Here is a 22,134-nt window from a genome sequence, read left to right as displayed (position 1 = left end):
CAAAGCAACTGCAGTTGGAATTTAGTGTATGACAAAGAGAGCCTTTCTGCCAGAAGAAATAGGATGTATTTTTCAATAAATAAATTTGGGACAAAAAAAAACCAAAAAACCCCACAACACAACAACTCTTCATTAATTTATTTTTTATTCTGCTTGATAATGTTAAGTAATTTTCCTAATAGTATTTTAAAATTTATGTTAACAATTATAAAAGATAGTTCCCATTTATTAAGAAACTATACCATGACAGCCACTATACTGGAAATCTGTACATATAACATCTCTATTCCTTCTATCAACCTTGCAAATTACATATTATCATTATTTTCTAGATGGTTAAGCTTCAATTTTGAATTTAAGTGATTTGCCCTGGCCAAACATCTAGAAAGTGGGAAAGGAGTATGTTGATCCCAGGTCTGCCTAAGATCTAAAACCGCTATCCAAAAATAATCTGGTTTGTCAATGAAACTCTAAGAATGGAGCAATAAAAACAGTTCTAGATTACAAATTGTGCATACCAAGTAGAAATGAGGTAACTATAATGAAACACAGCCATCTTCTCAACGATTTTTAGTTTCCAAATGGTAAATACTCTGGGGTCTGTGTCTTATTTATACTCTATCATGGTAGCCTGGCCTGTCAGTCAATGGATGATATCCAAGGTGAATCTACCTTATATCAAATTCTTCCCAATAAAGAAGAGAGTTAAAGTGAAGTGACAGTGAGCTAGAACATAATTTTATACTAAGGAAAATTTTGTAACTTTATTTTCTATGTATAAGGTCCCAATGTGGGAAACTGAAAATCTGTATGCCAAAAAAATACAACGCTGGTTATTTTGACTTCCCTCTGCTGGGCAGTAAACCTCTTGAACTTGTGTCTATTTTTGGAAATTGAGGTATCCCTTTAATCCCATTACAGAACTGCTGATGGTGGTGAGACAGCAAAGGAAAGTCGGCACAGGGCCTGTACCAGTTAAGTCTCCAAGAACAGGAATAAAGCAAAGCACATGAAGGAAAAGCATTTTGCAGGAAATTTTGTGAAACTGGTGTCAGTGTTCACAGCCCAACACAAGAAACGCCACCCAACTGCAAGCTGTTTCAGATTAAAAGGGGCCCCTGAAGCTGGATCAATGTTGTAAACTCCCAGAGCCAATATTCACAGCATGGATGAAGTCGTACTTGCAGAACACAGCACAGCCCTTCTCTGTCTATCCTCTATACATAGTCAGCAATACTCTCTTCTACTATTTGGTGTGAATAAAAGACAATGCACAGAGTGCAGAACTTCCTCTGTTGAGACGGTCAGGTACAAAGACCCTACTGCATACACTCTGGAAGACGACCTCCCTTTTTTTGTAAAGATCCTTCTGATGATGATTTGTTTTCTATAAGCAGCTGAGATAACTGAAACAATTAAAATTTTTTTTTAATTTTTTCAATTACAGTTGACATACAATATTAGTTTCAGATATACAACAAAATGATTAGACATTTATATAGCTTACTAAGCGATCACCCTGATAAATCTAGTACTCATCTAGTACCATACACAGTTATTACAATTTGTTAAAATAAAAATTACCTCCTCTTCAAAAATGATCTCCATTTTGCTCAATGCATTTTCAAAGTCCTCTTTCATTCTAAAGCTGAAAACACACAGAACTAATGTCCCTGCCCCAAATGAATGCGGTGTTAGGGATTTACAGGGTGCCCCAGATAATGATAAATATCCACATTCTAAACATCCAGTCTCGGTACTGAGGGCCATGTGTTAAATTAGTGATGCCTAAGTCTATCCCATTTGGAAACAAAACAACCAATACCTACTCGGGGTCAACAGTGAGGACTCTGCTGCTACTTTCCAGACAGAGGCCCAAATGCCACACTCAGATGGAGCCAGATGTAATTACTGACATTCAGAAGGACCCTTTCAGAGGCCCTGGCAATCTAGATACGCACAGCATGCTTACCCTACCCATCACTACTCTATGAGGAAGAAAATCTGTTCTTCTAAGCGAGAGGACTGGAAAGTAGGGTGCTCTAGAGCAGCGGTTACCAGGCTTTTGGACCTCATGGACCACCAGTGGACCACTGAATGGCGACCACTTCTCTAGAGTATGCGTTAGTTATACCAGAAAGTTGCTCAGAGGGTACAAAAAGTTTCTGTACATCTATCTCTCACTCATTTTCCTCACTGCTACCATCTTATGTTACTACTAGAGGTCCCATGCACAAATTCGTGCACAGGTGGGGTCCGGCTAGCCCACCCCAATGGGGGCCCAGTGGGCCGGGCCAGCAGGGAGTAGGGGCCACGGGTGGTTGGCTGGCCAGTCCCGCCCCTGATCAGGGTGTTGGGGCCGATTGGGGCCTGGATCAGGCTGGTTGGCTGCCACAGTGCATGTCATAGCCACCGGTTGTTCTGGTCATTCTGCCATTCTGGTCACTGGGCTTTTATATATATATATAGACTAGAGACCCGGTGCACGAAATTCGTGCATGGAGTGGGGGGATGTCCGACTGCCGGTTTAGGCCCAATCCCTAAACCGGCAGTCGGACATCCCTCTCACTATCTGGGACTACTGGTTCCTAACCGCTCACCTGCCTGCCAGACTGATTGCCCCTAACCACTTCTGCCTGCCAGCCTGATCTAACTGTTCCCTTGCCAGCCTGATTGACACCTAATTGCTCCCCTGCCAGCCTGATCTCCCCCAACTGCCCTCCCCTGCTGGACCGATCACCACCAACTGCCCTCCCTTGCTGGCCTGATCGCCCAAAACTGCCCTCCCCTGCCGGCCATCTTGTGATGACGTGAGGGTGGCCATCTTGTGATGACATCACGCGAGGGCGTGACGCCACCTAGGTTTTTATTATATAGGATGGTACATCTGTCATACTGAGGAAGTAACTGGTACATTACTGTTTGTTAAACTGCATACACTTTATTCAGATCCCACTAGTTTTCATCTAATGTCCTTTTTCTGTTCCAAGATCCCATCCATGTTAGCATGTTACATTTAGTTCTCATGTCCCCTTAGGCTCTTCTGGTCTGAGAGTTTCTCAGACTTTTTTCTTGCTTTTGATGACCTTAACAGTTTTGAGGAGTTCTGGTCAGAAATTTTGTAAGAAATCTGAGTTTGTCTGATTTTTTTTTAATTAGACTAGGATTATGAGTCATTGGAAGGAAGACCACAGAGGTGACATACCATTTTCATATCATAACAAGGGTGCATGCTATCACCATGACTTATCTCTGTTGCTGCTAGTCTTGAGCACATAGCTTAGAGGTAGTATTTGCCAGATTTCTTCACTGAAGTTAGTCTCCATCCTCCCTCTTTCCACACGCTCAGGAAGCAAGTCACTGTGAGTAGCCCACTCTCCAGAGATGAGGGAAAGGAGGTTAAGCGTCACTTTCTGGAGGAGGGAGGGAGTATCTACATAAATTATTTGGAATCCTTCTGCCTGGGAGATTTTTCTCTTCTCCCCCACTGATTTGTTTATCTATTTATTTATTTATATCATTATGGATATCTAATCTAATAAAAAAGAAACATGGTAATTGGCGTACGACCGCTACCCTTCCCATTGGCTAATCAGGGAGATATGCAAATTAACTGTCAGCCAAGATGGCGGCCGGCAGCCAGGCAGCTTGAAACTAACATGAGGCTTGCTTGCTTCAGTGACGGAGGAAACCAACGTTCCCCGCCTGCCTTGCAGGCCTCTGAGCCTGCAGTTTAAGAAACATTGTAACGAATATAGATGCTTTCAGCGAGCTGGGATCTCAGAGCTGGAGTTATACATTGTTTCAATTACCTACTTTCAGCAGGCCTAAGAGCTGGAGCCTCAGAGCTAAAGCTGGCCCAGAATTAAAAAAGAAAAAAAAAGAAAAAAAGGAGCGGTTGGGAGCTTCCGTCACCCGCCAGCCTGAAAACAGCCCTCAGCCCCTCACCCAGACTGGCCAGGCACCCCAGTGGGGACCCCCACCCTGAAGGGTGTGTGACCAGCTGCAAACAGCCCTCAGCCCCTCACCCAGGCTGGCCAGGCACCCCAGTGGGGACCCCCACCCTGATCCAGGACACCCTTCAGGGCAAACCAGCCAGCACCCACCCGTGCACCAGGCCTCTATTCTATATAGTAAAAGGGTAATATGCCTCCCAGCACCGGGATCAGCGTGACAGGGGGCAGCGCCCAAACCCCCTGATCGCCCTGCGGCTCTGTGTGTGACAGGGTGCAGCGCCCCAACCCCCCCACGGGCCCTGCTCTGTGTGTGACGGGGTAGAGCCATAACCTCCCCATCGGCCCTGCCCTGAGTGTGAGAGTGGCGGCGCCCCAACCCCCTGATTGGCCCTGCTCTATGGGTGATAGAGGGCAGCGCCCCAACCCCCTGATTGGCCCTGCTCTGTGCGTGACAGGGTACAGAGCCCCAACCCCCCTGATTGGCCCTGCTCTGTGCGTGACAGGGTACAGAGCCCCAACCCCCCTGATTGGCCCTGCTCTGTGCATGACAGGGGGTGGCGCCGCAACCTCCCCATCGACCCTGCCTTGAGTGTGACAGGGGATGGTGCCCCAACCCCCCAATCGGCCCTACCCTGAGCATGACTGAGGGTGGCATCGCAACCTCCCGATCGCCCTGCTCTGTGTATGACAGGGGGCGGCGCCCCAACTCCCCAATCGGCCCTGCTCTGAGCCCAACCAGGGGCTGCACCTAGGGACTGGGCCTGCCCTCTGCCACCCGGGAGCAGGCCTAAGCCAGCAGGTCGTAATCTCCCGAGGGGTCCCAGACTGCGAGAGGGCACAGGCCGGGCTGAGGGACCCTCCCCCCCCCCCCCGAGTGCACAAATTTTCGTGCACCGGGCCTCTAGTTTATTTTATACTTTGAGTTATAGGCTCACTACAACATCCTGGGAAAGGCTCATTTGGGCTATTCATTTTTTTCCCCTTTGCTAATCCTCATGGAGGGTATTTTTCCCCTTGATTTTTAGAGACAGTGGAAGGGAGGGGGAGAGACAGAGACAGAGAGAGAGAGAGAGAAACATCAATGTGAAAGAGACACACCCGTTTGTTGCCTCCTGCACGCACCCTGACCAGTCCCGGGGATTGGGCCTGCAAATGAGGTACGTGTCCTTGACCAGAATCGAGCCTGTGACCCTTCAGTCTGAGGACTGACACTCTAACCACTGAGTCAAAGCCGCTAAGGCTGGACTAGCACTGCTTAAACTTTAATGAGCATATGAGTTGAACTGGGGATCTTGTGAAAATGCAGATTCTGAGTCAGCAGGTCTGGTGGCCCAGGTTTCTGCATTTCTAACCAGCTCCAGGCCAAGCTGATGCTGGTCTGGCATTACACTGAGCAACCGGGCTCTCTAGACCAGGGGTCCTCAAACTACGCCCCATGGGCCACATGCAAATACAAATATTGTATTTGTTCCCGTTTTTTTTTTTTACTTCAAAATAAGATATGTGCAGTGTGCATAGGAATTTGTTCATAGTTTTTTTTTAAACTATAGTCCGGCCCTCCAACGGTCTGAGGGACAGTGAACTGGCCCCCTGTTTAAAAAGTTTGAGGACCCCTGCTCTAGACTGTGCCTGACCTCCTCAGGGAATGAGCACTCACTCCATTCCACAGCAACCCATTCCACCTCGGAAGGGCCAGTCAGGAGAGTAGGAAAAAAAAGTTTTCAACCCTCAAATCTATACCAAATACTGAAAAATAGTCACTCAAATACAAACTCTGAAGCAGACTTCTTGGTGTTATTTTTGTTTTTTATTTGTTTTAAACTAAATTATCGATGTTTTAGGCTTCCACTCCCAGCCCAACCTCTAACACATACACAGACACCTTTACCTTCCCTCAATGAATTAAAAAATAGCTAAACTCATTGTGATGAATGCAAGAGTATCTAAGATAGAGCTGAAATGCATAGACAGCTGGGAATTGTGTGTCTCTCTACTCATTCTGTGCTCTTTTTCAGGAGGGAGAAAGGGTAAAAACTAGAGCAACAACCAGGAAGGGAAAGCCAGGACAAAGGAAGGTTAACAAAGGAAATCACACATTTGTCCAGAATAGAGGCAGTGATCATCATAAAGACTCATTTTTTTAAAACAATATGATCTTCCTCCCTTCATGAGGCCGAGGAGGTCTTAGGGAGGCGTGGAGTGCGAGTCTCACCACTGCGTAGAGATTGCAGCCTGAAGGGTACGGTATTCATGTTCTTCAGAAATCCACCACCTCATACATTTTACCTGGGGAGGCATGGTTTATAGTGCATCTCTAATTCACTATCAGGGCTTCCTTTGAAGAACATGCAGTCAAATTTCTAGCACCTTAATTCTGAATGCACACACACTCACACAATGAGTGTATGTTCAATCATAAATTACTGCCCTGTATTTCTGTTCTCTAAAAAAACATCTGAAAAATATAACCTGTTAATTAAATTTTCTCTCAAGTAGACTGATCAATGAGTACTGCTTTTCAGTATAAAAAGAACAGATTGTTAATTGGACTAGTAAATGTTTCACATGCTTGAAAAAAATCAATTATAAAACAGGAAACTGCAACTGTACTTTAGAAACATGTTAGATATAAAAATCACTATATACCCTGTAATCCAAGAAGAAAGGAAAGGCATAAAGTCTATTTGCTATAAACTGACTTAAACTTACAAGTAAAACCTGTCTTACCATTTACATGGAAAAAAATCTTTTTAAAAGGCTTAAGTAGTGAAAAATGGAAAAAATGTCAAACAGAACATTTAAAATGTTAATTATATTGCTCTCTTTGAAGATTAACAAAGGTGATGGATTTTTCTGGCATTTGTAAACTCTTCAGAGTCACAATTTAAAAAAAGAGAACGTTAAATCCATTTGATATAAAAATAACTCTGAACATCTTTAGTCCCCTTTTGGGAAATATGATTCTGAGGAACTTAATGAAAAATGTCCCCCTCACTAGCAATTGTACTTCACCAAGATTAAAAAGGCCTTCGAATAGGGGGATGGCCAAGATCCTTGTGGAAGTAGAGGATCACCTCTTCAATATAAACATGGGTCCAATATTACAGCATCTGACACCTGTGCATACCACTCTCCAGAGTGCCATCCTTTCAAGTACAGATCACATATCCCTTCATAACAAGAAAAGTAAGTGGAGGGTGAAGCAGGAAGGCAAGAGTCTGACTTGATTTGGCAAAAGAAGTGAATGAACATATGGAGATTTAGACTAGTGAGGAATCCCCAATAGCATGCTGCACTCAAGAGTGATCATGGAACTCACCAGCACATAGAGAAGGTCACAACCAACGAGGCTTTAGAACAACTTCAAAAGACCCCCTTCCTGCCCTAAATAACAGTCCGCCCCCCCTCCCCCACCTCTTCTGAAGACAGAAGATCTGGCCATTAGAGTCACTCGGTTTTATCTCATTTATTGCTCACAACTATCCCAGAACACTATCTGCGTCTCCATTTTACAGAGGGAATGAAGGTGAAGAGATCTCAGCAGGCAGTGGAGCGGGCAATCGAGCCCACATAGTCTTACTCTAGAGCCTTTCTTCTCAAACACTATTATATTACAACAGAACTACTAATTGGGAAAAGCAACACAGATGACACTCGAGAACAAAGATGAAATCTAATCATCTAAAAGCAGAGGATAGGCTATGAGACGATGGGTGGGTGGAGGGGGCCCAGGGAGTCAGCACTACTCTAGGAGCTGGACACATACGTAATTTTGTTGAATAAATGCATTATTATCTGAATGTCCATTGGAGCACAGAAATAAACAAGGAAAAGAAGAATAAGAAAGGCATTTATATGAGTGACTGTATGCCAACAAATTGGACAACCTAGAAGGAATGGATACATTCCTGGAAACATGTCTAGACACCGATCAAGACTGATTCAGGAAGAAATAGAAAAACCAAACAGACCAATAATGAGTAAGAAGGCTGAGTAAGTAATCAAAGACCTCCCCAAAAGAAAAGCCCAGGGCAGTTGAATTCACTGGTAAATTCTATCAAACATTTAAGGGAGAATTACTGTCAATCCTTCTCAAACTTTCCCAAAAAGAACTGAAGAGCAGGGAACACTCTCCAACTCATTTTATGAGGCCAGTATTATCCAAAGCCAGATAAGGACCCTACAAGGAAAGAAAACTACAGGCTGATATCCCTGATGAGTATAGATGTAAAAATATTCAACAAAATACTAGGAAAGCAAATTGAACAGAACATTAAAAAGACCATATACGATGATCAAGTGGAATTTACACCTGGGATGCAAGAATGGGTTAGCAAATGTAAATTAATAAATGTAATATATTACATTAATAAAATGGAAGATAAAAATCATATGATCATCTCAACAGATGAGTAAGGGGGAGAGGAGAGGGAAAAAAGGGGTGGAGGAGGAGAACAAAGAAAAAGAAGGGGAAGGGGGAGGAGAGAAAGGAGGAAGAGGCGGAGGAGAAAGAGGAGGAACAAGAGGAGGAGAATGATTCTTTTGAGATTCCCAGCCTGAATGATGTATTCCCCTCCTATTTCCTTATTCCTATGCATAGCTCACTGCAGTCTGTAGAATTTGTTCATGGGTCAGGAATGGTTTCTTTCATGGCCACTGGTATTTAAAAGAGCTGCATCACATCTTGTCTACACAGGATTATGGAGAAAATCCATAGACACCCCGGAACAAAGGTTCTCAACCTGGGGTGATTCGGCCTCCCAGGGGATATGAGGAAATATCTGGAAACATTTTTGATGTCACAGCTGAGAGTGGGTACTAGCATCTGTTGGAGAGCTGCTACCAAACATATTACAATGCACAATACAGTCCCCATAACAAAGAATAGACCACTGCCATGGGAGGACAGAGTGGAGGGGCTAGAGATGTACAGTACAGAGAAATATACGAATGTCACAAACAATAATAAGGTTTAAAATAGAAAGTTTTATTACTTATTTAAACTTTACTTTAGGCCCACGGGCTGATTTTCCTTCAGGCCTCTGGGTGGCTGCCAAATTATCTGGCTATACTCAACCACAGTGCTTTTAAACAGCCAACGAGACCTCGGTCACTGAAATATGTGGGGTGCTCTAAATAAATCCAAGGGCTATGCAACACATACACATGCTATGGAACCTCAAAAATGCTTCCTCAATAAAACAAATAAAAACAAGGAAGTATTGCTCTTTTCCTGTTAGTTTGGCATGTCCAAAAACACACAACAAATAGTGCTGTTTGCATGCGCTGGAGACCCACCAAACAAAGTGCATCACGTAACAGGACCACATACCATCAGATATTTTATAAGAATTCTGGGAAACAACAGGAGCCCGCTAGTGTGTCCACAGCGTGATGTTTTGTTCTGCTGTGTTTTGAAAGTACACTCAGAATTATCTTCAGTCATAAAAAGTATCAAACAATTAGGCTAGGAGAGGGTGGAAAGCAGGTCTTCCAAGATGAAAAATGAACTTGGAAAAGTGCTAGATTAATCTATTTAGGAGGATCCTATATCTCCCTTTCAGTTTATGAACTTCAGATCCCCCCTTTGAATGCTAAAAGACTCCTTTGTCTGGGACAGTGTGACAGTGTTCCCTTCTTGATTCATCAGGTTTCTGATGGGGTCTGAGGGAGGGAATGTAATTCAAAACAAAACAGGTGCAAGGAATAACAATCCAATAGGCAGGAACTCAACCCTTAAAAATCAGAACTAATCTCAGCTCTTATGATCTTTCATATAATCTACAGGAAGGTAGAGAACACTGGGCATAGGATCTTTTGTGGAGCATGTTCACATACAAAGTTAAAATTGCTGAAAATTGACTTATTTCTCTTTTATGCACACACTCACACATCAATAGGAATCCTCACAATTTTTACAGTATCATTTCAATGTTCATTAATTTTTTGAAGACACAGCCTCCTTTAGCTCAAAGTCTTTCATTCACCACCTGTATCACTGGACTTCGCATTTTGGATCACAAACCAGAGTCAGGGGAGGTGGTAATGGCATTGGTAGCTGCAGCACCAAGTAGTAACAATAGCAACTAACACTCACTGAACACTTACTATATGCGGAGACCTTGCTGAGCACTACCCGTGTATTAATTCATTTCATCCTCACAACCAAGCTATCAGGTAGTTTTACCTTCCCATTTACAGAGGAAGAAGTGGAGGCACAGAAATCAACTGGGCCAAAATACCATAGCTAGCAAATAGCAGAATTAGGATCTAGAAGGAAACAACCTTAGCTCTTACTCACTACATAGAATGGCCTCTTTGAGCACATGCTCCCAGCTTTTACATACTTACTTAAGAAATTATATACTATTCTATTAATATGCTATGCACATTATACAACAGATAGAAAATAATAGTTAAGAGGATGAAAGGAAAGAAATAACATGCCAACATTTTCCGCCCTGTGCATTACTGTCTTGCTCTCCGCATTTGAAGGCCACAGGCCGGCAGAGTCCAAATGTCTTGGCCTGGCATTTGTGGTCTCACATGTTGACCCTTGCCCACTTTACCAATCACATATCCCATCTGCTCCTGACACACTCCTGGAACCAATAGACTGGCGTACTCATTGTCCACTGCAAACCCTTCTGCGTGCCCCGCTCCCTGCCTCGGTTCACACCAAGTCCTTTGTCTCAACAGCAGAACACTAGCTAAAAGGTTTATCCCAAGACTCAATGTCCCCCGAAGCCGCCTCTCGCTCTCCCCTCAGATGTGCGTTCTCAGCCACTTGCCTGGCACACAGCACAGCCAGGTATTTCTGTGTACTTGTTTATAATGTGGTGAGGTTGTTTTTCACTGCAGCTCACAGATCTCTTGAGGGCAGAGATAGTTACATATTAACTTTTCTCGGTATTCTCCATGGTACCTGCCTAGTATTATGCACTACTAATCACTCAGTAACTATCTACTAAGGAAAAGAATATACAGGTACAGACAGTTAAGGTAAAAGGAGAGGAGGTGATGTGATTGCCGGGGTCCAACCCCAGCAGGTCCAGGGGTCCCCAAAGGTGTGGACGGAGTCGGCGAAGAAGGAATGACACGGAGACAGCGTTCAGTTGATCAGCAGCCTAGCCAGGATCTCTAGCCAGGATCTCCAGCCAAGTTCTGGTCTGGATCTCCAGAGAGGTTCTGCTTCGGACCTCCAGTGAGGTTCTGTAGCCATGTTCCCTCACTAGGTTCTTCAGCCAGGTTCTGTCCAGGTTCTCCAGCCAGGTTCAGTCACCAGGTTCTAGTCAGGTTCTCTTGCCAATTTCTGTAGTCAGGTTCAGTCCAGGATCTTTTGCCATGTTCTCTCCAGCGAAGTTCTTCTGTCTCTAGAGAATGTTCTGTGTAGGTTCTGTGCCTAGGTTCTATCTCTCTTGGTTCTGCCTTCTAAGTTCTGTCTCCCAAGTTCTGTGTCTTGCTGTCTAGTTACATCTGTATTTATACCAGTTGATTCAATCCTATCAATCTCTATTACAAAGGTTAGGGCGTTTCTTATCTCCATTCCAGGGAGTAAAGATTATGTAGCTTAAGCATGATTGTTCGTAGTTAGTGATTAATTACCCGCCTGGCACTTAGTTAAGAGGTTTTATTCCCTCCCTAACTTCAGGGGAAAATCCCTACCTGGGGAAACAACCTTTCTCAGAGACCTTGGTTAAAACACATAGTGCCAAGAAGGTGAGCAAACATATTAAGAACAGTATGCCATATATGCCAGGTCCCTTGAAACAGCAAGCAGGGACCGGCTCCCGGCATGTGATGAATACTTTCCTGAGCTCACGGGAACCACTGACTGACTCACTACGCTTTTGTAGGGAAAGAACTTCACACAGTCCCTAGTAACCTCCACGTCTAGCATGGGGACAATACTGAGCACACAAGTTTCCCAAGCAGTGACATCCTTCCTGGCCTTGTTTATCCACTATTGCTGACTCTGTTGGCACTTCTCCCTGGATAAATGCAGTATCAAATATACAGCCGTGTAACCAACTCAATTTCAGGAGAAAAGATGTTTACTCTTTATTTAAAAAAAAGTTTTCCTTTGTCTTTTGGTGGGATTTGCTCAAATGTTACTTTTTCAACAATTACTATTCTGACACCTTATTTAATACCACCACCTGCCCCCTTCTCTTATGAAATTTGATTCCCCTTATCCTACTCTACTTGTTCTCTTTGCCCACAGCAATTATTACCTTATAATAAATGTAATTTACTTATTTATTATGCTTATTGTAATAAAGTAGCATAAATTTTACTATAATATCATTTACTATGGCCTGTCTGCCTGCCTCCAGAATGTAAGCTCTGTGACAGCAGGGATGAGAGCCAGGGCCTGCCTTCTTGTTCTCTGATGTATTCCAAGCACCTAAGCAGTACCTGGCATGTTGGTGCTCAATCAACATCTGTCAAATGAACAAATAAACAGACCATGTCAACTTTCATTTCACCCCACATTTCGAAGGCCCCAGAGAGTCATTCTCGCCTAAAAATTTTCTTTCCCTCACCCCCAGAAATAGTATAGTATAGTGGATGACTGCACAAACTTGAAAGCTTTGAATCCCAGCTCCACTTTTTACCATTTTTCTTTGCATAACGTTAGTCAAATCTCTACTTTTCTCATTCTCAGTTTTCTCATCAGTATAATGGGAATAATCCCAGAAGAGTCTCCATTGGCACTTAATACACACACACACACACACACACACATTCAATAACTGGTGTATGTAAATATGTATGTATGTGTGTATGTGTGTGTATATACATATATTTTTTTCACCATTACTTCCTCTACTTTAACTCTGAATACAAAAACCTGGGGACATATGAACGGATAAATCTCTAAATCCCACGTACCCTGACTGATGCTGTGAGTTTGGAGAATCACACCACAGCAGGAGGACCCTGGCCAGTGACAGCGATGGCGCACTGCCGCCATGCTCTGGCCCTGGCAGCTAAGAGCTATCCTCCAGACCCGGCAAGTGCTCCCTAAGAAACACAAACCAATAAAAGCCTTTCGATATTTATAAGGAAAGGATTAATTCATCTTCAAATGTAGCTTTTTAATTAAAAATGACTTTTCTAGGCTTATATCCAGAAAAAAAAGAAATTGCCAAAAAGTAAGGTTTAACAGGGTTTAGTCTTTCTTTCTGTTCTTTTTAAAAGCCCAGTGCTTCCCAATTCTTTTCATGTCAAAGCACACGTATAAAATAATCTTTCTTTGGCACTCTGGGGTACACAGATGCTGCTACTCCCAGCTGCAGGTAACTGCCTGAAGTCCCCAGCCCCCTGAGCCCTGGGAGCCGAAGGAATCAACAAATACTTGGTGCATTCACAGCCGCAGCATTGAAGAAGCCCTGCTTTGGCCCTTTTTGGGCTGGGGTCTTCCTAGCAATCGGATTTTTCCTCTTTCACACGAACACAAGTCCTCAGAATTAAAGAGTGAGTACAGCCACTAGTCACAAGAGCCAGCATTTTCTTTATGACTCACCTCAGAGAAAGAGCACACTGACTATTTATAACTTCCAGCATCAGCATAATTCCAGGCTTTTGTTTTTTATTTTCCATTCTGAAATTATATTTTCTGTGTATAAAAGAAACAACAAGGGAGATAGGCCAACCTAAGTCACCAAATGGGATCTGTCAAGTTATGTTCCACATCTAGACAGCTTGAATATTCTACTTTATGTTTCACAATTTGGTACTTTTAAGAAATATGAAAACGATATTAAAAATCTTTAAGCACAAGGTGCTCTCTTAAATGGTCATATTTTTAAAAGATGGAATTGATTATTCTTTTAAATTATACTTATAATCATAAGTTCTGTTGCAACAATATTGGTTAAAAAATTTTTTTTCCTAAAAACATTCCTTTCCTTATTTAAAAAACTGCAATAGAATTCCTACTTAAGGCTGCCTCTAGCACTATTTGCTTTCGCTGCTGCTTCTCTCCATAGCAGAGAGTGAAAGATGGCTGGTCTTATCCCTTGTTTCCTGACCAGTGACTCCTTAGATGACTAGCTGGCCGAATCGGCCTACCTTCCTTTCCTGGCTTTCTCCTTTCTTTTCCACAATGGCAATGCCAACATCTGCCTCTGTTTGTGTCCTCAATGCTGTCCCTCCCAGCCCATTACTCCTGCTCCCACCCCCACAGAGACCCTAACTCTAGCCCTACTACAGAGTATAACTGGTGTTACAGACTAATGCAGAAATCACGTTCGTTTCAGTCTGATGTTCTTTTATGCCTGATGTCCTGTGTGGTGGCTTTAGATTTTGTCTCATCTTCATTTCTGTTACTCATATGCTCCCTGGTCCCTGAAGGTTTAGTTGGCTCATTTGGTTTCTAACCCACAACTCCCCACACTGGCAGGTGAGAGCCATGGTTAGAACAGGGCAAACATATTATAGTGTCTACTGAATTGAATTCAATCTTGACTACTTTTTCATGGTTACATCAGCTCCCAGACCTAGAATCTACAATTCCTGCAGGTGCCCATGTTTCAGAGGTTTTGTCATAACCCTTAAAGATGACAGAAGGTATAGCAACTGTGAACTTGGCTATAACCTAGCTCCCAAGGCAGGATTCCATATTTCTAAGTTAGGAGTATTAAATGGGAGACTTAAGAGAAGTGATGAGAAAGAGAAGAGCAGAGGGAGGGAAGGTGCAGTAAGTGCTTTTTAATAAATTTAAAAAATTTATTGATTTTTTAGAGAGAAGAAGGGAGAAAGAGAAACATTGATTTAAAATATATTTTTATTGATTTCCGAGAGGACGGGAGAAGGAGAGAGATAGAAACATCAATGATCAGAGAAAAATCATTGATAATTTGTCTCCTGCATGCCCCAACTGGGGATGGAGCTGGCAAACCGGGCTTGTGCCCTGACCAGGAATCAAATGTGACCTCCTGGTTCATAGGTCTATGCTCAACTACTGAGCCACACCAGCCAGGCAAAAAACACTGATTTGTTGTTCCACTTATTTATGCATTCATTGGTTGCTTCTTGTATGTGCTCTGACTGGGGATCAAACCCAAAACCTTAGGGTGTCAGGACAATGCTCTAAACAACTGAGCTACCCAGCTAGAGCACAATAAGTGCTTTTAAAAGCCTTTTACCAGTTGTAGCTGCTGGGGGTTTCACTGACTTCCTCTGTCCCTCCATATAATACCAATGGACTTTGTTTCCAATGTTGTAGCATCATATCAAATTAGATTTAAGGAGACGAATGGAGTGACAAGGAATTGACAACAGAGTGAAGACGGATTCTTGGTTTGGTTTCCCTAAGCATCAAAAGTTGGATTCACATGGACTATCAGAGAGGCTGCATGTTTTAAAGAGAAAATGAGCTCCAGAGTCTAACATGTTATCTCTTCCCTGGTCTACTTCTGCGACTCGACACAAGTCAGTCTCTCAGGCTGATCGCAGTTTTCTCGTCAGAGCCCAGGCTGGGGGACTGGGGGAGGTGTGTGTGTGTGTGTGTCTGGCAGGAATAGCACCTACCTTGCTGGTTGCTGAGAGCTTTTACGAAATCACATATGCAATGCACGTGGAACGCAGGAGGTGCTCAAAAGGTTCCTTTTACTTCTCTTATGGCAAACTTTCCAAATGCGTGGGCCTGGGCTGTCTGAAGTGCATCCCTGGCTAATATTTCATGTCAACCCAAGTATGCAGCTCTGCTGCTCAGCTCCACAGCCAGGAAAGTGGGACCTTTTCCACTCAGAATTCTAAAAGTGCAGAAATCAGGCTCCAAATTTGGGGAGAATAAAAGAATTTTAGAAAAGTGTTCAACAGATTCTGCTGGTAGAAAATGAGAACGCTTAATACCAGCAAAGGGATGTGAAGAACTGTGGTGATTAGTTGCATTAACTAAAGAAAAAAAGAATACCTTTGCCTAGAATGTTCAGATAAAATGCAAAAGTGGCTTTTCTGCTTTTCAGTAGCTAAATAGCCTCAACTGCCCACTGTACCTAACCCATATACAAGAACTTAGAGAAAGAGCAGGGACCACCGTTTTGTGTTTATACCATTAGAAAAAGAACCAAAATAGACAGGAAATGAAAAAACCCCTCAAAATTCAAACTTTTACTTCAAATGGCATAGATTTCCTTATGAAACACCAAAAGGCAAGTTAAGCACCCAAGAATCAGAATGAATCTTTCCTTGTGGTTGCTGGCCAAACTCTTCCTCAACATAAAAGAACGTTTTTGGACTCCAGTGTGATTTCTCGGGACTGATAAGTCACCTAGTAATAATCTTAAGGCCCCAACATGCAGAATTTTGGCAACAAAAACAGACAGTTAATTCTATTTAAAAGACAGGGTGGCCCTGCCAGTGTTGTTCCCAAATGAGGTAATGTCCATGGCTCTTATCTAGCCTTTATTGAGCTTTAATGTCATTTACCACTGGCTCTTGTGAACCTGCTGCATAATCTCACCTTCTCTGATGTGCGTTACTTCCAGTACATTTCAACCTTGCAATTAGGAACCTCTGGTTTTTAAAATGATTAAGAAATGAATCTCATGTGTTTTTATTTTTTTTGCATGTCCTATCATTTGAATCTTTCTTCCATAGCCCCCAGAACATTCAGAGATCGGCATATTTCTCGTTTTTAAGGTATACTATAAAAATACTTCTGAGGTTTGATATATTTATGTAAACATTTATCAAAGAAGTAAAAATGTATAATTCAAGAAAATGTTCTGTAAAAGAATTTGTTTTCTGATTACTAAATGATTTCCTGCTTTTGCAAAAACAACAATTTTATATTTACTTAGCTGGCTCTGAAAGTCCCATGGAGATTATCATTCCTTTCAATCCCTAACATCACTTTTCCAGGTGCAGGCCTTTTACTGATTCCAAAGGTGGCTTTATGTGGAGAAGGAATCCATAAGCTGTAGAAAGGAAAGAGGAAAAGAGACCCCCCCACATCTTAACCCCATAATCTTTCCCCATAAAGAACAACAGGGTGAAACAGAACTATTATAACACAGATGAGACACCCGAATGGACATGACAAAAAGATTTCACATGCTTTTGACTTCCTTTCTTCAACCAGAGTATAAACCAATCTTGGTAAAGACAGGAATCTGTTTGACAAACATGAGCACAATACCCAACACCCAACACCCATACTGTTGTTTTTTTCCAACAAGCCCTGCATGTCTCTAGCGCTCAGGAACAAGAGCAAGAGCCACAACCACCCAGAATCAGAGGGCTTTTACCTTCCCAAACTGTTACATATTTTATGTGGCAGAAAAAGTAAATTTGAGGATGTCAAATGCAGCCCAGAGACAGAGAAAAAAACCATGTATTGGTGCTGGGCAGACTGGTGGTGTGTGTGGGAAACTCGGCCGGGAGGCCCATTTGAGTAACCGGTGAAAGAGCCAAAGAAGCAATTCCAACCCCACCTCTTCTGACAAAGTTCAGCCAAGAGTGGATCTTCAATAAAGAAAATCTGATGGATAATTCTCCTTAACAATCTGAGCATTCCTTGTAACTCAGCTGCACAATCGCGGGATCTCTGAGAAGCCTGTTCTGCATTACTCATTATTGCCAGCCCCTTCCCTTCAAAGAAGCAGCAATCTGATAGCATCAAGAGATCTAACTTGTATGGGCCTCAGAGTCCCATCTTTAAAGCCAAGGTAATAACTTCCGCTCCTCTCTTCCTCACAAGGATATAGTGAAAACCAAGAAAGATGAGTGCGTAGGAGTTTATACTGAAGAAAGCACCAAAGTCCACAATGTACGTAACATAGACCAGAGAATCTGATCTGGGAGCCTCGGGGGTCATACATTCTTTTCAGGAGGTCTGCAAGATTGATCATTTTCCAAATTGATACTAAGACATTGCTTTCCTCTTTTATTCTCATTCTTTCACAAGTGTATAGTGGAGTTTGCCAGAGGCGACAGGTATGTGACGATGACATCACTCTAATGACTAATGGAAATGTGTACTTGTAAGATCTTGTGTTTTAAGATTTTCTGTTTTAGTTTCTAATTAAATATTGATAGACAAAAGCTCTTTGGTAGCCTCAGTAACTTTTAAGAGGTTAAAGAAGTCCTGAGAGCAGTTTGAGATCTGCCAACCTAGAACTTTAGTCTCACCCAAACTTGCAGTTCTCAGATGGGCTGACTTCTCACCCACCCTGAGCCTTTCTACAAGTTGTTCTGTCTGCATGGGAGACTCTTTTCCCCCCCTTCACTTGACTAACTTCTGTTCTGTGCTTACTAGTAGATGCCACTTTCTCGGGGAAGCCTTCCCTGACTTCCCCAAGACCAGTCAAGTGGCCCGGCTATGTGCTCCCCTCGTATTTAGCACAGGACATTATGGTTGCCCATTTCTTGGTCTTCTCTTGGCCTTGACTCCTTTAATGCAGGAACTGTTTTGACTGTGACATAGTAGTCTATAAGAGGCATTCAGTGAATACTGTTGAAATATATCAAACAACTAAGGAAGGAAGGCAAGAAGATAGTTTTTTCTTGCATTCTCACCTAGAGAGAATCAGTTACTAAAAATATTAGTTTTCATTATAGTACAGGCTCATTAAAACTATGATAATAACAATAATAACTATCTATACCTCTATTTCTTATTATGTACCAGGTACTATGCTAAGAGTTCTAATCACTTTATATATATTAATTCATTTAGTCTTCACCAAATCCCTATGAGGTATAAACTACTATTATCCTCATCTCAAAAACAAAGACACAGATGTGCGGATAGTGCACTAGATTTGAGATTTATACCCAGACAGCCTGGCTCCAGAATCCCATGCCATTGACCTCACATGTCAGCAGTGTAGACCTCTGGCTTATAAGATACACTGGAATCTCAAGGCCATCTCTCAACTCTGCTCACAAATCAGAAACATGACCTAATATTTAAATCCCACTTCCAGCAATGGTGAGTGACCACAGCAGACACGTGAACATCAGATCTCCTCACCAATACCACCTGTCCCCAAGTTTATAGTTAGGGTTTAAGAAGTCTATTAATTAAAAATAGAAGTCTTCTTTGTAGCATGGAGAACATAGGAAAACAGGGTCTAATATTTCCATGTACAACTCTCCTTGCACTTCTTGGGTTAATCTCTCTTTCAAAGAATGCTCACAATTTCACCCTGAACAAGGAGCAGCTTAGAATGTTCCGCAGGCATACTTGTGGAAAAGACACAATTTTATCTGGTTCAGAGAGGTAAGTGCAAATGGGAAAGCATACTATAGAAAACAGGATTTAATGCAAGAGATGACCTGGCAGAATTACAGTGTGACACTGTATTCATGATTGTAATAATAATAAAAAAAAATACACCTAGGAAATCCTTGTTCTTTCAGCAATAGAAAAAATTCTATGGATAAAGTTAAAAGTTTGTGCAATAAATCTTCACCTGCTAACACTATATGAGAAACCAAAGTTCATCCTGCGGTGTTTGACAGAAGTCACACAAAGCAACTTTACTTACCTGGAGAAGCGTCCCATGAATATGGTTTTGCCGGAAACACTGGTCAGTGCAATTGGGGAGTTTGGCCAACAGAGTTCGGACGGTAGCGGGGATTTCGTCTCTCATAACAAATGGAACCAAGGCACGAGCTGCCATTTCACGAGAGCGGTAGACAGGTGAGTTACCGCATCTGGAAAGAAATAAAAACACAAGACCATTCAATACTCACTTTCACATCCATGCCTTTGTATGTGCTGACCTATCTAGCTCTGGCTGGGATAGTGAAGGTGAGGGGACAATGGAATTGCTCTTTATTCCAAAAGACGGTGGGGGTTTTTTATATTTCTGTTATTCCAAATGATTGTGTGTGTGTGTGTGTGTGTGTGTGTGTGTGTGTGTGTGTGTTAGTTCTATAGGCAACTTTGCTTTTCTTATAAATATCATTAACATCTATGATTCTATCACAGGGATAAATGCAGATAGGTTTTGGGAATAAGACAATAGGCAAAAATGGCTTACTCCTCAGCAAGCAAACAAAAGCACCATGATAAGTGCCATGAAAATGACACTGTTGTCTTTGAGGAGCCTATACTCTGGTTGGCAAGATAAGAAGTACATTTGAAAAGACAATCAAAAGCACAAGACAGTACTGGAAAAATGATAAGCAAGTAATCTTGACATTATGGCTACAAGAGGATAAAATTGTGGGTTGTGGTTCTGAGGAAAATGTAACTTAGAAAACCCAGCATAAAACCCACACACTAAAAGAAGCCAGGCAATTGTTCCACCAGGTACAGTGGAAAGCAAGGGTAGATGCTCAAAGTATAGGTAGATGTGTCTGATTTAAGCAGAGACTCTTAAAGGAGAAGTGGGTCACCTCCGACTAGGGAGTGCCAAATGGCAGACTATATGATCTGAACTTGCCAGGAGAACAAAAGTGGATCCTCAAGTCACCAAATCCTTGCCTCTGGGCTAACTCACACCCCAAAGAGCTTGAATAGAAACCACCAGCTCCTAAATAAGTAAAAGTCATGGACAAGTGGTATTTTGAGAGTCTACAAAAGTCATTGGAAAGGCAGGCCATCATCTAAGGGCCTCTTGACTTTGTAAACACTCAGAACCTGAGAGTCCACAACCATTTTGCTGAAACTATGCACTCGAGAGCCTCCCAGACACAATATTATTTGAGAGGAAAGCCCAATATAAGTCCTAGCCTAGAGAAGTTCTTGACTAGAATGCTCAAGACTTCATGATCATTCATCCAATTAAAAAAATAACTCAACTTAGAATCAAGAAATGTCTCAAATACCAAGACAAGGATGGCAGAGGAGAGCAGGACAAAGTGATGGGCTCTTGTTTGGTTTGTTTGTTTTTGTTTTTCTCAAAGTTGATCTGTATTCCAAGAAGGAATTCCTGGTAAAATCAGAGCCGTTAGGCCCAGGTGGCCGTTTAGTCTTAGCATGTAGAGGAACAAAGGCCTATGACTAAAATGCTTCTAACACCTATCACCGACATTTATCTCAATAAGACAATAAAAGTACAGTTACAATTTCTATTTAAAACGACTGATCTAAGCAGAATTTCATTATGGGAAGTAAGGTAGGAGGAGGAGGTAGGGAAAGGAGAGAAAGAGATGTCAGATAAGTCAAAACACTGCCACCTCTCCCCACTAAAAGTGTAGGTCCGTGAGATAGGTCAATCAGCCCACACTTTCAGGTGGAAGAGCTCCCCTTACATCATATTACGGGAAGACAGTGAAGGCTAAGGTTACAGTAGGTAGCTAGAGATTTCCCAATGGTCTTGACTAGGCTCTGCCAACCCTAAAATGATTAAATGTTTAATCTGTAATTGGCAAATGCAGTAAAATGTTTGCTTTGGCCCAAGGGAGGCTAGGAGGGTGAGTAAGAAAACTTCATTTGACAGAGAAAAGAGAATACTCTGAAAATGCTTTGAGATTTAATCAGCAAATGACCTCACTCAGCACAGTCATTTGTCCTAAGCTTTCTCTTCTGCCCGTCCCCCCACTCCTCCAATACACACATTTTGCGCTATAGTGTGTTTTATGTTACCAAAAGGACTCTTGTGTATAAATGTTTCTTTTTAAATACAAATAACTCTGACATGGTTACAGATGTTTAGTTTCTAATTAGTAGTAACTGTACACTAAAGAATGCCCCTCCTTTTACTCCTGACCTTTTACAAATGATGATTTCCCAAAGGAATCTGGCAACCATACAGAAGAAAGAATGGAAAGTGGGAAAAGAGCCAACATTTTCTGCTTTCGGATACCCTGTACTAGGGTACTTTCCAAATGCACACAATCAGGTTAAAGAGCAAAACAAAACCTCCCCACAAAAAAGTAATGCAATTACAGAAAAAGAGAAGAAGCCTATTTTAAAAGTAGTATTTAATTAAGTAACATCCATTATAAAGCAATGATTAAACCTAACTTCAAACTCCTCTCTATTGCAAATTGTTTAAATGGAAGGGTAGATCATAACACACACACACACACACACACACACACACGGCAAAAAAACCATTTCCAGGTTACTGTTTTGTCAGCTATTAGAAGCAGGGAGAGGGGTCTGACGGGATTTAGCGTTTCTCCAGATATATGTGGTCCAGAGTGTGAGGGGATAAACACTGTCTTTTTAACCCAAGTGAAATATATCTGAAGCTAAACTCTATTTTTC

General features: G+C 42.2%; 1 protein-coding gene across 4 annotated transcripts in view; it reads right to left on the bottom strand.

The window, feature by feature from the left end:
• The window catches only part of THADA (THADA armadillo repeat containing), a 297,259-nt gene that overhangs the window by 115,959 nt on the left and 159,166 nt on the right, over nucleotides 1–22,134 (bottom strand). For all 4 annotated transcript variants that reach the window (XM_059659977.1, XM_059659980.1, XM_059659979.1 and 1 more), the window contains one exon: nucleotides 19,460–19,628. In XM_059659977.1, the coding sequence (XP_059515960.1) occupies nucleotides 19,460–19,628 (169 nt within the window). The remainder of the gene's footprint in view (nucleotides 1–19,459; nucleotides 19,629–22,134) is intronic.

The sequence above is a fragment of the Myotis daubentonii genome, chromosome 12 (assembly GCF_963259705.1).
Source record: "Myotis daubentonii chromosome 12, mMyoDau2.1, whole genome shotgun sequence".
Taxonomy (NCBI): domain Eukaryota; kingdom Metazoa; phylum Chordata; class Mammalia; order Chiroptera; family Vespertilionidae; genus Myotis; species Myotis daubentonii.
Note: the sequence above shows the minus strand (reverse complement) of the source record. Positions and strands in the feature narration are given on the sequence as shown.